Source organism: Hibiscus syriacus, unplaced genomic scaffold (genome assembly GCF_006381635.1).
Source record: "Hibiscus syriacus cultivar Baekdansim isolate YM2019G1 unplaced genomic scaffold, ASM638163v2 tig00116962_pilon, whole genome shotgun sequence".
Lineage (NCBI taxonomy): Eukaryota > Viridiplantae > Streptophyta > Magnoliopsida > Malvales > Malvaceae > Hibiscus > Hibiscus syriacus.
In genome coordinates, this window is record NW_024063488.1 from 4,112,524 (window position 1) to 4,132,949 (window position 20,426).

The 20,426-nt window shown below is 32.5% G+C and overlaps 4 protein-coding genes across 4 annotated transcripts; 1 reads left to right on the top strand and 3 right to left on the bottom strand.

Moving 5' to 3' along the window:
- The first annotated feature begins 4,944 nt into the window (after positions 1-4,944).
- On the top strand, positions 4,945-6,900 carry LOC120190679 (trihelix transcription factor ASIL2-like). The gene is made up of 2 exons (XM_039193731.1): positions 4,945-5,053; positions 5,233-6,900. The coding sequence occupies exon 2, from the start codon at positions 5,553-5,555 to the stop codon at positions 6,732-6,734; it is 1,182 nt and encodes a 393-aa protein (XP_039049662.1). The 5' UTR covers positions 4,945-5,053; positions 5,233-5,552; the 3' UTR covers positions 6,735-6,900.
- Positions 6,901-8,629: 1,729 nt separating this feature from the next.
- LOC120190266 (transcription repressor OFP14-like) lies at positions 8,630-9,597 on the bottom strand. Its single transcript, XM_039193365.1, has one exon. The coding sequence runs from the start codon at positions 9,560-9,562 to the stop codon at positions 8,642-8,644; it is 921 nt and encodes a 306-aa protein (XP_039049296.1). The 5' UTR covers positions 9,563-9,597; the 3' UTR covers positions 8,630-8,641.
- Positions 9,598-10,278: 681 nt separating this feature from the next.
- On the bottom strand, positions 10,279-10,689 carry LOC120190248. Its single transcript, XM_039193350.1, has one exon. It carries the CDS (start codon positions 10,687-10,689, stop codon positions 10,279-10,281), a length of 411 nt encoding a protein of 136 aa, XP_039049281.1.
- Positions 10,690-11,363: 674 nt separating this feature from the next.
- LOC120190263 lies at positions 11,364-14,414 on the bottom strand. Its single transcript, XM_039193363.1, has 6 exons — positions 14,240-14,414; positions 13,988-14,120; positions 13,120-13,223; positions 12,810-12,954; positions 12,570-12,710; positions 11,364-12,346 (listed from the first exon to the last, which is right to left on the bottom strand). Exons 1-6 carry the CDS (start codon positions 14,278-14,280, stop codon positions 11,549-11,551), a joined length of 1,362 nt encoding a protein of 453 aa, XP_039049294.1. The 5' UTR covers positions 14,281-14,414; the 3' UTR covers positions 11,364-11,548.
- Between the last annotated feature and the right edge of the window lie 6,012 nt (positions 14,415-20,426).

Consider the following 20,426-nt stretch of genomic DNA (forward strand, 5'->3'; position numbering starts at 1 on the left):
CCAGCCGAACTTCCTGCACATATGTATGAGGCTGATTATGATGCAATGTATGAGCCTGAATTTCCAGATCTTCCTGATGTTGGCAACTATGGACTTCAATCATCAGTCAATGACGGTAATTTACATATTGGAATGGAGTTCGCATCGAAGGAGGAAGCAATGATGGCAATAAAGAGTTACAATATTCGTAACTCAGTTCAATCCCGAGTTGATCGATCTAACACGGAGAAATATGTCTGCTACTGCGTCCAACGTGACAACGGATGTCAATGGATGGTCCGTGTATCAAAGAGGAAGAAGAAGAATAACTTATGGGAACTAACCAGATACAACGGTCCTCATACATGTTGTGCAACAGGTATAAACCAGGATCATCCCAACTTGGACTCCAACATTATTTGTCAAGCAATCATGCCCATTGTGAAACAAAGCTCTCATATAGCTGTTGCAGTGTTGATTTCTGCTATACAGTCACAATATGGGTACACTGTCTCATATAAAAAAGCGTGGTTGGCAAAACAGAATGCCATTTGCAAACTTCATGGCGAATGGGATTCCTCTTACAACGAGCTGCCCAGTTGGTTTCATGTTGTGCAAAGACTTAATCCCGGGACAATTGTTGAGTTCGAAACTCAACATCATTACGTGAATGATCGAATGGTTCGCGATCGCTACCAATTTTACCGAGTCTTTTGGACTTACCCTCAGTGTATTAATGCAGTCAAGTACTGTAAACCAATTGTCCAAATTGATGGTACTTTCTTGTATGGGAAATACAAACAAGTTTTATTATTGGCTGTGGTCCAAGATGGAAACCGCAATATTCTTCCTGTTGCGTTTGCCCTCGTTCAAGGAGAAGACACTGAGTCTTGGGCTTTTTTCCTTAAAAATTTACGTTTAAATGTTGTCACCAGGGAACGAGTATGCATTATTTCAGACCGAGGAGCCGGGATAAAAGCAGCAATGGACTCTTTGGGTACAATGTATAGACCTCCACATGTTCAACATCGTTATTGTGTCAGTCATATTGCTGCAAACTATTACGGAAAATACAAGAAGAACGATGAACGTCAGTTAGTCGTGCGGATGGGTATGTTACTTTTTCCCAATTTTTCTATCAATTTCTTATTACTTATTTATACTTCATATTAACTATTACATATTCCTAATGGCTTAGGTTACGAACTCTTACCTCAAAGGTTTGAGTCGATACTACAAGAGTTGTTTGGCAAAAATAAGAAGGGGTGCGAGTACATTATGGACATCAGCAAAGAAATGTAGACAAATGCATATGACGGGGGGTATCGCTATGGTCATATGACAACAAACTTGGCTGAAGCAATAAATTCAACCTTAAAGGGGGCGCGTCATTTACCAGTCACGGCGTTGGTTAAAACGACTTATTTTCATTTGGGTCAACTCTTTGCAAAGCTCGGTGGACAAGCTCTTACTTGGATGCAAAACGGACATATTTACCACCCAAGACTAGTAGTTGATTTACAGAAAAAAGTGGCTGCATCAAATGGGATGTTAGTTATAAATTTTTCTTGCACCCGTGAATTGTTTCGTGTAATCGAAATGCCACGTCCGCTGCAAGGGATTGAAGCTAACTCTTTCAGAGTTAATCTGCAAGAGAGGTGGTGCGATTGTGGTTTCTTTCAAGCACTCAAATATCTATGCTCTCATGTCATTGCTGCTCGCTCACATTCGCATTTGGACTACAAAAATTATGTTGATCCCGTATACCAACTTTCACAAGTATTCAAGGTATATGAATTTGAGTTTCCACCCATAGGAAACGAAAGAGACCCAAATGAGATTCAAACTTGGGTTACAATTGTACCAGATCCATTGCTATTGAGGGACTCAGGTCGTCCAAAATCTACTAGAATACAATGTGATATGGATATTCGGGAGAAGTCAACAGAACAAAAACGATGTGGGCATTGTAGAAACATCGGGCACAATAGAAAAAATGTTCAGCTCTGTTATCATCATATAACCGTTAACTCTTATGTAATTAATATTGTATTTAAATGAATGTTTTTGTTTCTAATAATTTAATGTTATTGCATTTATATAATTTGTCAATGTATGTACACCTAAATAATTTTTTTTTAACTTTTAAATACATAAATATATTTAATATATTTATTTAATATAATAATTAATATTATTAGTTATAAATTTTTTTAAATATAATAATAATTCCACCTTCTAAGTAGAGAAAAATATTAAATTAAACAAATTAAAAGTTATTAAAAAATTTATGTATACGATGACACATTTCATGTTCTGATTGGAGGATTAAATTTATTAAATTAAATTTTCAATAATATTAATTTTATAAAATATGTAAGTCTTGAAGATTAAATATGTAATTATACTAATTTATTAACTTATGCATCAATATTTTCGTTAAATATTGATATGAGATGACTAGATTGATAACATTTAAATAATTAACTGATAAAATTAATAGATCGATAATCAAAATCAAAAATAATAATATAACCATATGTGTAATATTATAATTTCATACATTTTTCCTATAACTACAATAAAGTCAAAATTGGTTTTCATATATTGTTATATCATATTAATGTATATAATTCACTCCACCTTTAACACACATTAACAAAATACATTTGATAATTCTTACATTATAATCGAAACATTTTACATAATATCTTATTAATTTATAATAATAATAAAAATAAACTATTTATTATTAAACAAAATACGTGTCTGCTGAGTTGGCAAAGGCGCGTCCCTGGGGATGCGCCTTCCACACGTGACATCTAACTCAGTGAAAACACGGGTAAAGCGCGTCCCCGGGGACGCGCCTTTGCCAACTCAGCAGAAAGGGTGCTACTTCTGAAATATTGATCAAACGGTGTCAGAAAGGGAAAATTAAAAAAAAAACGGTGTCAGTTATGTCAAATAGCCGCCTGGAGTTGCATTGCATCATGGGGCTTTCTGTTCCGCTTCCTCGCCGCCATATAGGCATGATTTTCAGAACTGGACTGGTTAGTGAATCGGTCATGATATCGGTTCACTGGTTTAAGCAGTTTGACTGGTCGGAAGAATCGGACGATGTCATAATTATTTAAAAAATTAAATAAAAATACAAAAAATATTTAATAAAAAATAATTTTTTATATCACAAGTTATATTCAAAGCAAGTCATAACATATATAAGTTAAAAACCATAAAATCAAGTGAAACAAAATGATTCAAATTAACTACAACATAATATTTAAGGTAAAACATATTAAATAATAAATATAATTATATAACTATAATTAAAAAATAAATTTGGGGTTAAAAAAATCATAACAAAATGATATTGTTTGGTTTAATTTTTTTTAAAACAATCCCACATGGCTAAGAAACATACATCCCAAAAGGCTAAAGAGTAAAAATATGAGAACAAAACAATCTCACATGGCTAAGAAACATAGAAGAGCATCACAACTAAATTCTATAAATAATAGAGGTAATTTGACATTCAAAATCATGGAGCCTTTTGGTGAGCATTGAGTGAACTATTCATTCACTTCAATCAAGCTGGAATTTTAGGCTTCAATTGAGCTTCTAATTTTTTTTTGAGTTCAAGCATTTTTGAGTTCAAGTTTCAATATTATATTTCGAGTTTGAGTTGAACTTGATAATTTTTAGCTCGTGAGTTTGAGTCGAGTTGAGCTTACTTTTAAAGTTTTCAAGTTCGAGTCGAGCTCAACAATACTCGAGTTCGACTTGGCTCATTTAACAAACGACGTCGTTTGGTTTAATTTAAAAAAAAAACAAAATTGGCTGTTTTTCTCGATTTTTTCTGATTTTCAGCCGGCCCGGTTCGAACAGTTCAGCGGTTTTGACCGGTTCACTAGTAGTTGTTCAACCGGTGTAGATTGAACCGGACTAGGAACGATCCCCGGTTGAACCGACCGTCCGGTCTGATTTTCAAAACACTGCATATAGGGCACCGGGAAAAATAAATTTCCCATGTAAACTATCCATTATATTATTTTTCGAACTAGAACAATTATTGGTATAAAGATGTCGTATATTTTTAGGGTTTTTTCAATTTATCTAAAGACGTCATGTAGTAGCAGAGTCTTATTCATTTACTTGAAGACCCCATATAGTCGTGAATTCTTTATTTTTAGCTTGAAAACACTTAAAACATCTGACGTCTTTAGTTTGGTACTGTTCAATTCACCGAAATAATCCCCGACGTGAACTATATTAGAAATTAAAAAAAATCTCACTTACATTATCTCGGTTATTTCTCCCTTTTTGTTTTACTATATTTTTCTTAATTTTTGCTTATTTTAGGAGGATTAAATTTGTCAAGTTATGTAAATAAAATAGATTTCTTCTCCCAACACATTTGGATAAGTTTGAATCCTTGTCATTATTGTTAGGAAAAAAATTATTTGAATATCTTCTCAAACAAATAAAATTAAATTGTGAAAAATTGTAAATTATTTAATTTTAAAGTTTGGAAACTTAATAAATTAAGTTTTTATTTCTCAATTTTTAGGTCATTTTAAATTTTAAAACTAAATAAATTAAACCTTATATTTTAAATCAATAATGTAATGATTAAATAATAATCTTATTTTATTATTTATCTATATTTGACACTTGAAATTACCGAATACCAAACCTGAAATTTTATCGAGTTTATTACTTCGATTTCAGTCCAATAAAAGAAAAACGAAAATAAACTTTAAGCCCTTTTAACCCGATGGGCTTATAAATTTCAAGGCCTGCTATCATGAGAAAAAAAAAATAACACGCATAAAGCGTAGCGACTAGCGATCCTTTTTTTTTAATAAATCTAAAATATATATTTTTTCCCTTCCAAATATTATACTTTTGTCCACAATTTCTTCTTCCTTGAAAAATACTACTAATAATAATGTTCATCCAATAAAAATGAAAAGCTTCAATTTGCCTTAAATTTGTATGAGTTCGACGCTTGTTATAGATTCAATTAGGATTTGATGTTGAAAAGCAGTTTGAGAGATTCTAGCACTTTTTTCAGGTAAGTTTTGATTCAATTGCTCCTTGAAATTAAAGATTTAGGGTCTGTATTGACCTTGATGATGGTGGGTCGGATTTTATATTTATGGAAAAGATTTAGAATTCTGTGATTTACAGGTGAGAAAGTTGATTTATTTGAGTAATTTTTAAAGGTATTTGTTGTTTGATTCGATAATAAAGGAGGAAGCTAGGTTTTGAATTTCTTTACTTTTACGAAGAGAAAAGATTCAAAAGGATTTTAGAACCTTCGGGATTTAATTTTTCTCCGAAGTGTGTGAATTTTGATGACAGTTGTTGGGATTGTTTTTGGAAGAGAAGGATGGCTATATTGTTCTTCATGCTTGATTGCATGGGAAAGATGAAATTTGGGTTTGGAGCTACTAAGGTGTAGGGGAAGTACGCTTTTTTAGTTTTTCTATATACAAGTTTGTTTTTGAGATAGGCTTGGAATTTAGGATACTTTTGGGGTTTCTCACCGTTGAGCTGAGTCTTTGGTTTTAATGGATAACATTGAGGATGATGCTAGATATCCTCCAAATCCATATGGTGTTAGTCACCAGCAGGGTTATGGTTCTTCGAGTCACCGAAAGTTTCCTGTTAGAAATATTCCATATTCTACATCATCTGAGAATCAATATGTTAATGACGATGACGATGAAGATGATGTGGAAGATGAGGAGGATTTGGACGGGGAAGAGAAAAATCATGACCAAACTAATGGTGTTCGGTATGTAGGAAAGAACATGGATGATGATGAAGACGACGATGAGGAGGAGGAGCTCGATGATGAAGACTGTGATAAACCAAAAGGCTATAATGAAAAGAACAATGGTGTTGACTTGGAGAGGCACCCAAAAAAGAGGAAATTTAAGAGTATGATGTCAAGTTATGAATTTGCTCCTCGTGTACCGGCACCATCAGTTGCAGCTCCATTGCCGTCGGTGCCAAAGCCCTCTCACGGTGGGAGGAATTCTCTCACAGACTGGACTGAACGTGAGACATTTGTTCTACTAGATGCTTGGGGTGACTGTTTCTTGCAACGTGGGAGGAAGAGTCTTCGATCTGAGGAGTGGCAGGAGGTTGCAGATAAAGTTTCAGAGGTTTCGAGTATTGAAAGGACTGACACCCAGTGTCGCAATCGACTGGATACATTAAAGAAGAAGTACAAGAAGGAGAAGGCTATGCTGGCAGAGACTGGTGCTACCACTAGCAAATGGGTTTATTTCAGGAAGTTGTATATGTTAATGTCAACTCCTCCACAACAGGGTGGACTGTCTTGTGGTTTGGAATCAGGTGAGGCTGTATTTACGCCTAGGCCTTACTCGAGCCGAGCAAATGGTATGGACAAAATGAGGGATAGTCCAGCAAATTCCGAATCTGGTGATAGTGACGAGGACATCTCAGATGGATTGCCACCTAAAAAGAGAAGATTTGGGAGGCAATCTGATGAGGGTTCTTCATTCCGATTGCTTGCGGATTCAATCCATAAATTCAGCGACATATATGAAAAGATTGAGAATAGTAAAAGGCAGCAGATGTTGGAATTAGAGAAGATGAGAATGGATTTTCATAGAGAGATGGAAATGCAAAAGAGGCAGATCATGGAAAGTACACAAGCTGAAATTGCAAAAATACAGCAGGGTGATGAAGAGGATAACTCCACCGAGAATGCCAGCGGGTAATGCATGCAAAACCCAGTTATATTCACCATTTCGATTCAATGTTGAATGCTAAATGTTGTTGTATAATATGTTGGAGCCTCTTGCCAAATGCTATTTTGAGTTATATTTTTATTTTTTAACCAACATTGTCACTTTTAATGCTTTAGTGGTTATATTTCACCGGTAATCCTTTTTGCCCTCTACCATTGATGTCACCAACGATCAAATTTGAAATATGCAATCCGGTTAAATAACTTCAGTTTGCTTTTTGAAAGGGCAAGTAGATCTCATGATTAGGTTTAGGATTCTATATTCTAATCCGTGATAGTGATCGGTGCACGGTCCCTTGTCATTAACTAATATGGGGTTCTCTACACTAATAGGATGTGCAACCGATTGGTTCTGTCGGTCAGTTTTTTACTTTTTGTCAAGCGAGGCCATGAGACAGAAATAACTGGAGCAGAAAGACGGCCGAAGCCTTGTACTTTTTCATCCAGGACAATGCCATCGAATTTGGAGTCGTCTGGCATGGTTCATATAAACTCTTTATACAATGACCAAGGTGATCAATGGCAGATGCATTCACATGCCCATTCAGTGTAACTATTGTTTTTTATTATAACAATACCACATTATTGGGCACCTCTCATCTCATTTTTGAAGTTTACGTAGTGCAAACTCCAACCCTTTTCATGCCCCAAAAAAAGGCTTCTTTCCATCGCTAATCTTCAAACTTACAGAAGCTTGACGAAAAACATGATTTGAGAACAGTATAGGTAATGAATTGTCGGTAAAACGTCCGATAGCCTTGATTTGATAACAGTTTGAAGAGTTTCCTGGAATTTATACATGAAAGCATGATTATTCTTATCAGCGAACGAGTAAAGAACAAAACCGGAAGAATCTTCATACATAACAATGAACCCAGAAATAATGTGAAACCTTAACTGAAACCAGAAAAAAAAAACAGAATGCTGAGGAAATCAACATTACCCAGAATTGGAAGTGATTACTAATCCCAAGAGAGATCCTACAACTATGAAATGAATCAACACTTAAAATCCTCGTAAAAAGAGCAAAATTTTGCCTCCCACTAACATCAAAATATTAGCAAGGAAGACTAATTAGCTAATTAGCAGTTTCTCTCTTTAAAACTCCGGATTGTAAAGACCCACTCCAATTGCCATCTCTCGTTTTTCAACACCACCCCAGACCCACAAACAAAACTTCAAACATATGGTGTGGGTGGAAAACAAAGGTCTAATACACGAGCTTTATATAAATAACATCACCAAGATTTTCTTCACTATTTCCTTTGTGCACGTAGATAGTTTTATCGTGGATTCCTATGTTTAAACAAAGTTCATGGTTGCTATAATGGTTTCGAGAGGCTCACAAGAGATGGTTTGAAGCAGGGGAAGCGGCGAAGACGGGTTGGGGAAGAAAACATATGAAAACAATGGGTAAATTGACATTTTATCCCTGAATTATTTTTAATTTACAAACAGACCCATAATTAACAATTTATCTAAAATTTAAGAGTTCAGGTAAAAAGTAAACGTTTTAGTGATCACATCTTAATTAAAACAAAACAAAAGTGACTAAGAATTGTATTTTTGGAATCCAGTGACCATATGTTTATAAAATTGAAACAAAAGTAACCAACCCTGTAGTTTACCCCATATTTATTCACTTCTTTTGAACAATATCAGCACAAATATCCGCCAAATGTTACAGAACAGCAGAGCATTTTCTAATTTTTAAGTCCTTCCTTGAATCACTCTCCCATTTGTATCCATAACACCATGTTCCAGATTGAAAGAAAAAAATATAACAGTTTTTAGATCAACAATATTTATTGGACACAAATTACCTATGGCCCTGTTATTTTTCATTATTTTAAAGCACAACATACAATTGCCAAATCCTTACCTTACATGGCGCCTAGTTCTCCTTGATTTACTGTGATCTATTACATTATTAACCTTAAAATGCCGACAGTTGACCGGAATCTTCATGTCGTTTTGACGCAAATTCACAACCAGGTCAACGAAAGCACTTAAGATGGACTTGTGAGACTTCTTGTCATTCAATTTCAAGTAACAAAACACGAGCTCTTCCATGAAATCCCAATCGACTTTCGAATGATGTTTCAGCCTCGCTTCCACGATTTCTTGCATGGATCGTCGAAAATCATCGTACGGACTCGGAGAATACGTTAACACCGCAATGCATTCGTTCCGGACAGTGACACCATCACCCTCAGCACCGCCATTGCTGTTAGAATCGTCGGAAGCATTAGCGTTGTTGGTTGAAGCTGATGAGGTAGAAGTTGAACCCATGTTCTCCGAAATCGACATGGTGGTGTTGGTTCCGGCGCTGCTCCCAGCCTTGTCAACAAGCAAACTCGACGACCCTGCGGACACGAATAACCTGTTGGGACCGCAAAGGTACGAGGGACGATCCATAAACCTCGGGGAATCAAGCAAAAACTCACGAGAGCTTCTCACTAGATGATCATCATCTTCATGATCTCCTGATCTAACCTTACATCTCTTTTCGTTAACCTCATCATCCTCTTCGATGTACAGAGACCTGAAATTCTCAAAGAGAAAACGATCAACATCCGCAACCGTGGCCGCATCATCATTATTATCGTCATTGGCTCCTTGATGACCATGATTTCTAGCAGGATTGACTGCAAAAGATAAGGTTCTGGGATGTCTGCACCCTTTGAGGATCCATTTTTTGGAAGAAGAGACTGGTTTTGAAGGGAATTGAGTATTTGGTGAGCTACTTTTGATTTTGGAGAGGTAATCCTGGAGAGATTTTTGAAGTTTATTTGACATTTTCCTTTTCTTCAAGCTATTTGGTTTATCCAAGTATAAAAGGCCACAGCTCGTAGGCAGAGAGATTCACTTGGTGCATTGTAACAATATATACTCTACTTGAAAAATTACCTTGTAAAGCGCTTTAAGTTTTCTATGGAACTTGGTGAGACTTGGCAAATAAGGTAGGGTATTATGAAATGATGGAAGATTTATTTTACTCGAGATTGAGGCCAGAACTTCATAGTAGATATGAAAGACGTTTTATTGGGTGGTTGTGATTTAGGTAGATTTTATGGACAGCAGAAAGCATTAAAATATGATATCTCATATAATTAATATTTAATTGTTTACTTCCATTTGGAAAGTAATTTTATCAATTCAAAATTTGCATTTATTTTGGGAGGTTTCCTTATTAATGTTTGTGGTTATTTGTTTTGATCAGTAAATTTGGCATTAAATGTTCAGTTTCATAGAGCATGTGTTGGTGAATGTGTATCATAAATATCTATATTACCATCGTCAATATCCCTAGAGGTTCTATGTTCGAGCACTAGAGACTGCTAGAGTGTTAGGTATTTCATTATCAAATGGTTGAGAAACTTTAAAACTGATATTACCTTATAATTGTCTTTACCATCGTCTTTGGTGTTCAAACTCGGAACCTCTAGGGAGAATAATCATCTCTTTAACCACTAAAACAACTTGATTTTTGTTACATTTTTAATAATTATATTTTATAATTGTCCTAGCATCTTCCCTCTGTACCCGACGGCGACGTACAAGCTGTCGAAGTCCATGGAGTACACGTCGGAATTCTTCACTTTCAAAGTAATCAACAAAGAGATATCCAACGATATAATGGGTTTGGTATGGATTTGCATGTGGTTCACATGCACCCGTACGAGTTTAATAGCGGGATCGGAGGGCCAGAAAATGTACAACAAGGTAGCAGCTAACAAGAGGAAGGAAGCCGTGTCGGTGTATAGTCCCGGGTAGCCGCACCAGCGGAGCCGTCCTCCAGGGGAGTAGTGGCGCAAAACGACGTAATTTTCATCAGGAGGTTGGAGTGGTACATCAGTGTAATAGTGGGATGGCGACGGCGGTTCATGTGGCGGTGGGGGTTGTTCGAGTTTTGAGAGAGTCATTTGATTTTGGCAGAAATGTTACTTTGGACCGGTTGGGACCGAGTGTTATTATAGGAAAATAATTTTAGAGGAAGGTGGGTTTTTTGTTTGCTTCCAATTCAACCATGGATGGTTGTTTTAATTATGAAAGCTTTTGTTGTCGTTCTTTTATTCCTCTAATTTAAGTCAAAAAAATATTTGGATTTTTCATGATTAATACAACAATGACTAATGATATATATTGTTCCATCTTCTTTGAAGTATTAATATTTATATTTGACGCATATATCTAACTTTAGCTCTATTAGGTTAGGTGACTGATTATGCAATTGCTGTCAGGTAAATGTATGGTTTTATTGGCTGATTTTTTTTAAGTAATGTACTATTTCATTTAATAATAACTTCTAGCATGCTTTTGTTTTTGGGTTTTGGTGGTTCGCTTTTGTGTAGATCGGGTGATAGGATATAACTGTAAACCTCTGTCAACCAGTGTCCTACGTAGATTTTGAATTCGCGTTTAAGGATATAATTGTATTTAAAACATTTTTGTGAATTTCAAAACATTGATGTAACCTGTCATGAAAATTGAAATACATATTCCAAGAGTTCAAATCATTGATTGGAAAGCACACAATATACGCATGTAATAAACAAGATCATATCTATACTTTTTTTTCCATGAATGACCATTGACCGTGCATTGCACTTAAAACTCTAGAGCTATGTGTGGTGATGAATGAATGAACAAAACAACAATTTCATTTCCTATAGATGCCTTTAAAATCTGAAACTTGGAAAGAATATGAATGTATGGCAATATCTCCTAATGCTATATGCCTATATAACACATGCACGCGTGTGTTTGTGTGAATATATTCTTCTACTGCCTTCTTAGAGCTGCAAGGCTAGATGCCAAATCATCATAATCCGGTAGCTTCGGATGCACATGCCCAGAAAGCATGTGTGGCTGAAATGAGGAGGCTCGGGTATGCCTTCCAGCTCTCTCAGTCGAACTCGTTGCTTCTTTGGAGAAATTAGCAACTCCGTCTGGAAGAGCACTCGGGTCAGATATAGTGCTTCTTAAGCCTGGACCTTTACTTGTGTTGTCAGATTCTTGTATTCCGGGTGGTGCTCGAAGTGCTGTCTTCCATTTGCTCAAACATTCACAAGGCGATTTCTTCTTGCTGTAATGCATCAAAAGCTCATCCATTTTCTTCTCTTCTTCATCCCTCTTATCGCCTTCTTCCATTCGTTTGGATGTCAAACAAATATTTGCAGCTCCATCATTTCCAAAACCTTTTAAACCTTTCCAACCCGATTGTGGTTTCAAAGGCCTTATATAGGGAGAAGGAATAAACCTGTAGAAAAAGGGCTTCCTGTTCTCTATACCATCCTCGGAAACACTTCCATCCAAAAAAGAACTAGACTTTGGGATATCTTGATCAGTCACTTCACCTTCACTGCTGCTATTCAGCTTTAACTTATCATCTGTATACTCCATTCCCCCACGAGAAGTGAGGTCTGTTTCATTTCCTTTTGGCCTCCTGTACACATGCACGTTACTCAACCCATTCTTGTAAATTTGATTGTTGTTTTTCTCGAAAGCATCTTTCTTGTTTCTATACAAATTGTATCTATGAGCAGCAGAAACATATGAAGACTTCTGCTGGGCCTTGTTCTGCAAGAAAAGTCAAACAATTAATTAGGCGAAACATTTGAGCATCAAGCTGTATGCAGGATGAAAACAAATTTGAGTATTCCAAAGTTAACCCAAATAAGAAAGCAAATAGAACTAACAATAAACCAATAGCATTATGTAACATCAAAAGGAATTCAAAGTTGTTCTGCCTCATGTTCCACCATGACGGAGTGTTTTACGAGGTTCCAGGCAGGAGGCTTACTTGCTCCACTGGAGGTGACTTAAACAGAGACTGTTCCAAAGCCTTGGAATCCCATTCAATAGAGAACTTTTGTGCTATGTCATGCATCAATTGAATTTTCATCTCCTTTGTGGGAGGCTCCACCTTTAGCTTCTGTGCAAACTGTATGTAATCAATTATCTATTAGTATGAAAAGAGAAAATATTCCTTAGAATAGAAGGCAACCAAGTCTTATAGGACCTCAAGCCATCCCTTTATTACCTCTTGATTCAGATACAAATCTAGGGAATTCCCATATTTCTCAGTAAATAAGGTTCTGAGATCACACAGTTCTGGCAAATCAGCAAATCTGGCTGCAGCATATATTAGAGACGGGACAGCTTCTCTGCATTCTTCTGGACACTCACTGTATTGGAAGAGAAAATATAAGTCAAATGCAAGAATTTCCCAATATTCTTATGCTCGAGTGTCGAAATGTTGACACAATATTTAATGAAGCACTTGGTATGATATTTGTACCATAAATAGGAATAGGCTATAGAGTACCACAAAATCGAAGGTCTCAACTTACCTCTGCTTTTGCATGACTGAGATATGTTTTGCAATGCAATCGCATAACTGCTCTATGAAATTGTAACAAGATGTTCTCTTTTGCTCCATCAGAAGACCTTCAACCTGCATAACCATCCACAAATGTTGTTAAATTTGGATATATGTGCACTCAGATAAATGTAGATAATCATGCATAAATTATTAAATTCCAAATTAGTTGCACATTGATCTAAATAATTAAAGCCTATATTCAAATTACATGTAATGGTTCAAGTTGGGAACTTTAGGTGGTTAGACCACCTAATGCTCATTGAAAGCAAACAATAGCAATATAGATTCTCATAGCACATGAACCCTGATGAAGGAGCTCATGTCATGAAATTAATGCTGCCTTGTCATCAATGCATCATACTGTCAACTGTGACCAGGAAAACATTCAGAACAGTTGTAATCTTCTTCTACTCGGGAAACATACCATATTAAAACTCAATATAGTCAGCCAAAACAAGTAACAATTGAAGGCAACATAACCTAGCACACGAAAGATGACGATATTAAAGTTCTTTTCATGCATCAAATAGATGCTTAACACAAACAATAAAAATGGGGGGGGGGGGAAGAACTAATATTAAAAGTTCATCATCGTTGTGCAACCGAAACTGTATACTCCAGAAAATGCCAACATAAGTAGAACAATACTTTATTCTTGAAAATTAAAGCTATAAGATCGTCAAATACTAATTATTAAAGCTGGCACTATAGACCACAAACATAAAACATCGTAAATAATAATTATGAAACTCAGTTTCAGATTTTGTTACAAAAGGTTAAAGCGTAAATCATTGAGCGAAAAGAGGAAAAGGACGAATTACACTCGAAGTAGTTACCCTGCTGTAAGCATTGTCATCGAGACCGTTCATGAGAAGATCGGCAATATCATTCTTCAAATACTTTTCCACCGCATTTCTTTTCTTCTTTATCGTCTCCAGTCTCATCTTAATCATCTTTATAGCCGATTTGCTAACCCAACAAAACATGGAAAACCCAATCAAAACAATAAAATAAATAAACAAAGGTATCGAAATTTCATGCAAAGAATGAAATAAGCAAGAAAAAAATCTGGGTTTTGTTTGCCTAACCATTTTGTATAGAACTTTGGCTTAACTAACAAGTCAAACATCTTGAGAATCCAAACTGAAAGGCAAACAACTTTCTTTTTTTCGTTTTTATTGGAGAATGAAATGCTGTGTTGAAAGAAGAGAAGATTCGTCACCAGGTTTATAATAACAATGAGCTGAAAGTGTCTTCTTCAAGCTACACCAGGAAGATAGGAATCTGTATTTCAAAAACCCAAAGAAGCAAATGAAAGCTCTTTTCAAAATGCAAAAAGCAAGATTTTCAGATAAAAGTTTCCAGGAAAGTTATTCAGTTAAAGGGAAAGAAAGTGCCAGACGATAATAAGGAGACAGGTAGTGTAAATTGGGAGTGTATATAGCGAAGCAAAAGAAGCTGAAACGAAAGGAATTTTAGAGGTTTTCTCTAATGAAGAAGAGAATGGGAAAGGTCTGTTTAAAGAATCTGTAAAAAAAAAAAGAGGGAAGATTATATGAATTTGCTGCGCCATTTCTAATTATCGAATATCTTTACTATTATTTCTCAAAAAAAATATATCTATACTATTAAAGATTTAAAGTTTATTACCATGTTAGTGTCATATATTAACTTAACATCAATTTAATTATAAAATAATTAAAATAATCATATTTATATAATATAAAAAGTGTACTTTAATAATAATTTTATATGTTATCATAATAATTACATAGATATTAAAAATCCCATTTTTAAAAAAATACTAATTTTTGCACAATTTACTACCCTCAAAATTTAATTTTGTCAACGTTACACTATTTATCTATTAAAATTTAATTTAGTTGATAAATTAAAATCACATAAAATTAATATTTTTAACTAATTTTAAGTTACATCTCATTAGATTTTAATTGAGTCAATAAATTTAAAATTATATGGATTAAAATATGTTGACAATTATAATTTTATACAAATATTTAAAATTAAAACGAATAAAAGTATTGATAAATAACAATTTAAAAAAAATCTGATGATAATTATATGGGATAAAAATATTGATAACTATAGTTTTAATTATATATATACATGGAATAATATTTTCAAATTGAACATGATATTATTTTTAAATTTAATAAGGATATTATTTTTTGAATTAAATAATTCATATTTAATATATTTATAAATTTATAATAAATAATGTTAAGTACATTTTTATTTTAAAGTTATAATAATTATATTATTCCAACATTTTATAATTATTTTTTCTAATGTATGCTACTTAAAATAGACCAATATCTTATATATATATAAAAAAAGTAGACCAATATTATTTATCTGAAAAAGGGTAAATATACAAATGTACAGGATAACATGAAATTATTAAGATAATAACTTGTGCAATACATTTTGGTTCATATTATTATATTTTTTATTTATATTAAGGTAATTGTTTAATACACTATAAGTATAAATATTTTTAAAAATATTTTTCATAAGCAATGATAGAATTATGACAAGAGTATTTATGATAAATTTAAAAGATTGAAATAAATAAATTTACTATCAGTATAATTAATAAATTTTAAAATTATCAAATAAAATAATTAAAAATTATTATTTTAAGAATTTAACACAAAAATATAATAGAGTAACGTATAAATCCTTTAATTTAATCCTTTAAAACTATATGTCATCGGATGATGTCATGTGACATCATATGATTGATTGTTATTAATTTAATATAATATAATTATTTATAATTAATTAAATTAAAAATATTTTTTGTTAATATGACATGACATACATACATTCACGACGACATTTCAACCCACGTGAAATTGTTTAGTCAATAAAAAAATGTTAACAGTTAGTTAACTAACGATTTTCATCCACTCAATAATTTTTTTTACCTAAAATAAAACGTTGGGGTAAAAATACTTTAGAGAAATGAACTAAAGTGGCCATTTTACTAAATGTTAGGATTAATGTTGTCATTATACAATTTAACTAACCGATACATTATGATTCTAAACACAGTTTGTTAACATAATTTTTAAAGTTATTTAGTAATAATTATATTTATGTTCATTAACAACAGATAAGAAATAAAGTAATAAATTTTAATTTTTTGTGTATTTGTTTATTAATTATATATTTTTACCTTATTTTATAGGCCCGTTTTCCTCTAAAATCTTATAATTAGTTCATTAACATAAAATCATACGTTCATGTGTTTATAGGCATATAAAGTGTGTAATTCAATTTGTATTAAGAATGAAATGGCCTCAATCAGAGATATTTTGATGGTCTATTCATTTTTCTTTTACAAATTATCAGATACATTAACGATTATTTTTTAATTATAGGATTAAAAATTATATACTATTATTTTAAACCTACGCTTGAAAGCATGCGCTAGTTTATAATTTCGATTATGAAGTTAAGTAATATCAAATTATTTATATAATATTAATCAAATTATATTCAAAATATAATATTAATATTATTTTTATATACATAGATATCTAAAAAAACTAAACAATTCTTAAAAAAATACTAATAGTTAATAAAATCCGAATTTAGAAAATAAAATAAAAACTCAAAAATAGGCATATTTATTCTAATTTTACAAAAGCTTTTGTACATTTAATATAGCACCGCAATATATGATTTCATTAACAAGTTAGAGAATAAAAAAGGTGACCAAATTTGCCGATAAGCTTGCATATTAAGATCCACGCGTCAACATCCCATTGGATAAAACAGATAAAAGAAGTCCAAGTTCAAAGCATAAGCTCTGGGTAAAAAAGAAGGTTTCCACGTCATTGTATTTTGGAGCACAGCTGTTATATATGGATGAAAATACAGTCGATTTCCTTGCATGCCAAGTATTAGAACGCACCTTCTTTTTCATTTCACTATAAAGGCAATTGGTCAAGTTGAAACTGAAAAAGGAAGAACCTTTGCAATATATAATATATAGAACAAAGTTTAAATATAATTTTATTGTAAAAATAACGTAAGTAAATGACAAATAAAAAAGGTATTTTTTTTATACTCCAGTTTCAAAGTTTCGCCTTGACTAATATAAATCGACTCGGGTTACACACCTGTCTTTGGTGGATGAGTCTCCAAGCGGGAATTTTTTGCATACACAATAACTCGAACTTGAGATTTTGGTTAAGCGATATCAAGCTACTTACCAATTGAATCAAATCCGTTGATAAAAAAATATTACATTTCCAAATGCTTGTTTCTTGTTTGGCAAGTTCAATGGTCCACGATGGGATTTTGAAAAGTTGTTTCACTTTAATGCTTTATAATCTTCATTAATAAGAAAGAAGTTTTAATCAACTTAGTGGAAATTTCTTAACAAATTTAATATTTGTTTACTTATCTATATTTATATCCTATATTAATTCTTTCATTGTATTTATATTATTAGTTAATCAAATTTTAATTCAACTAAAAAAGTATAATAATATATATTTTTAAAATAAAAACTGATATTATTCTGATTCATTTTTATTTTTATACATTTATATAGTCTTTACATAAAATAATAATAAAATTACTCATTTAAGGATTAAGTATGTATTTAATATGATTTAATGCGTAGCTTAGACGGCATGGGCGAGCTAATGCCTATTGAGGGGTGTCAATTTACACCAAAAAAATTCTAATTTTTTATTTTATATATAAATTTAATACATATAATATAAATAAATAAATGAAACCCCCTTTTAAGAAAGTTTTGAATCCCTTTAAAATGACACCTTATGTTGGTTTAGTTATATTTTACATTAATTTATCGAGTCTCAATGTTATATATTAATTTATATGATCTTATTTAGATACCATAATTTAAAATTATGACAATGCAATTTGAAAATTTTAGTTTCACCATTATCAAACGGTGACCAAATTTTTAACGATGAAGAACAAGTTTAAAACATATGAATAGTCAAATAATTATTTTATAATTTTTAATAATCGATACTTAACAAAACATCACTTTATTATCAAATAATTATTTCATAATTTTCAATAATTAAAATTTTCAACAAAATAACATCTCTATAGTTAAAAAAATCATTTATATACTTTACCCCTATTTTATCTACACGGTTTTCCGTGATAATTAGTTGAGACAAGTTGTTACTTATTGGTTCTCTGTCCCTACTCCACAAGAGTTCAATTAGGTAGGAGTATTTGGTTTTGGACCCCACCAATCACATGATACGCCATGCTTTTATACTTCAATAATCTATATCTTTGATTTATTTTTTAAAACATGTTTTACTTATTTTTCATCTACAGACATAATTAAGCTCACCGGTCCTCAAATTAATCAAGATAAGGATATTAAAAATTGTTGTTTTAATTAGATAAGTTAAAGACATATGTTAATTAGATAAGTTAAAGTCAAATGGTTAATGAGTTTTGAACTTAAAACTATAATGTAAATATGGACAAATGTTATGAAATGAACCACTCACATTAATTAAAAAAGTTGTATGATTCATTGTCATAAGATGACACTTTAACATAACATTCCGATTTTAAAATTTCGTTTTGACTAATTCAGATTAAATCGCGTTGCACGTCTGGTTTTAATGGGTGAGTTTTTCAGTGAAGATTTTCTGTATACACAAAACCTCAAACTGAAAACATACTTAAACGATATCAAACTACTCACTACTTGAATCAACTCCCATTAATATAACAAAAGGTCTTTTGGGTCGGTAGTTAAAAACAAAGGATGTGCGTACGCAATTAAAGTATTCCGTAATTATTAACGTATATTTTGTCTTAAACAAACTTGTGATCAAGGATAGAATTATCCATCATGTAATGACTATAAATATGTAAATATCTTTCACATTAATATTATAATCAGTGGACATATATATATATATATAGTATATGATGAGAGTATTCGATAAGTCTTTTTATTACAAGGATAGTTTTGAATTATATATTTTATTATTAAATTTATTAATTTAATATCTTTATTATATATCTATTTAAATTAGTCTCTTTATTATTCAATACATAAATTTAATTGTTTTATTATAAAGATCAATTTAAATAAACTGACATGTTTAAACTAATAAATTGTCAGGTGCTTTGAATTTAAGCTATAGCAAGCCACTTATTGTGTTGTCTTGAAGTAGACGGAGGTGAAGACAAATGGGCAATGCCGTCTTCATGTACATTATCCGAAAACAAAGGTTTACTTGTCACTTTATAAATAATTAGTTAATGGACGAAAATGAAATGAACGGTGCGTAGCTAAATAAATAAATGGGGCCATAGAGATAGCTGGCAATAAGTTGTGCATGAAAGCAGGGTGAAAGGCATGGTCAATGGAGTTGGTTTGTGTTTGCTTCAGTGGACGTAAATAGTCATCAAAACTTTTGGAAATGGCGTCAAAATGAAGTAATCCTTTTAGGGTTAAGCAATCAGCTCACATTGTACCTTGCCCGTGAATAAGGTGAAAATATTGCACATTAAACTTGCAGATACGTACAAATGTCTTCCACTAGACACCTTGCGGCGGCATGAACATGTCTTCCACTTGACAGCTGTAGATATCTTATTATGGATTTTTTTATAGATACATTCAATTTCATGTGAGAGTGATTCATAACTTGCGCTTCTAAACTAGCATCGTTGTTGACCCTAAATGATTTTTTAAATCCGTCTGTTCACATATATAGGGAATGATTTTGGAATTACAATTCTATCTAAACGTTTTGAATTACCCATCAATAAAACATGATATTAAACACATTGAGTTTATTGAAACTTCGTGGACTGAGAGTTGACTAATTGAGAGCCCGATTGAGGTACATATGGAAGTGTCTAGTTTTATGACCGGTCAGTTCCAACGAATCCCGAGAAGGCTTGCGTATTTGGTCAAAAGCTTTAAGATACGTATGGCTTATAACCCATGTAAAAGGGTGTTTTGGTTCATAATGGGGGTAAGTGGTGGCTTAACTGTACGAGTTTCGAAGCATGGATGGTTCGTATTTAGATATTTGGGGATATACTCTTTTTAAATTTTGGTAATATGCATATTTAAATATTAAAATTATAATGTTTTTTTCAAGAAATTTACAAATATACATTCTAAAATATTTATCATTTGAATTCATACTATTAATGAGATGTAAACCTTAAATTTAGATATTTGAATATAGGTTAAAAATAGAAAATATAGATGAACAT

Bases quoted from the DNA above. Each gene is read 5' to 3' on its own strand.
- LOC120190679 (XM_039193731.1), top strand. From the start codon at position 5,553: ATGGATAACATTGAGGATGATGCTAGATATCCTCCAAATCCATATGGT.
- LOC120190248 (XM_039193350.1), bottom strand. From the start codon at position 10,689: ATGACTCTCTCAAAACTCGAACAACCCCCACCGCCACATGAACCGCCG.
- LOC120190266 (XM_039193365.1), bottom strand. From the start codon at position 9,562: ATGTCAAATAAACTTCAAAAATCTCTCCAGGATTACCTCTCCAAAATC.
- LOC120190263 (XM_039193363.1), bottom strand. From the start codon at position 14,280: ATGTTTGACTTGTTAGTTAAGCCAAAGTTCTATACAAAATG. The intron at 14,121-14,239 runs GTTAGGCAAACA...TTGTTGGGTTAG, and splicing joins CCAAAGTTCTATACAAAATG to CAAATCGGCTATAAAGATGA. The intron at 13,224-13,987 runs GTAACTACTTCG...ATGGTTATGCAG, and splicing joins ATGACAATGCTTACAGCAGG to GTTGAAGGTCTTCTGATGGA.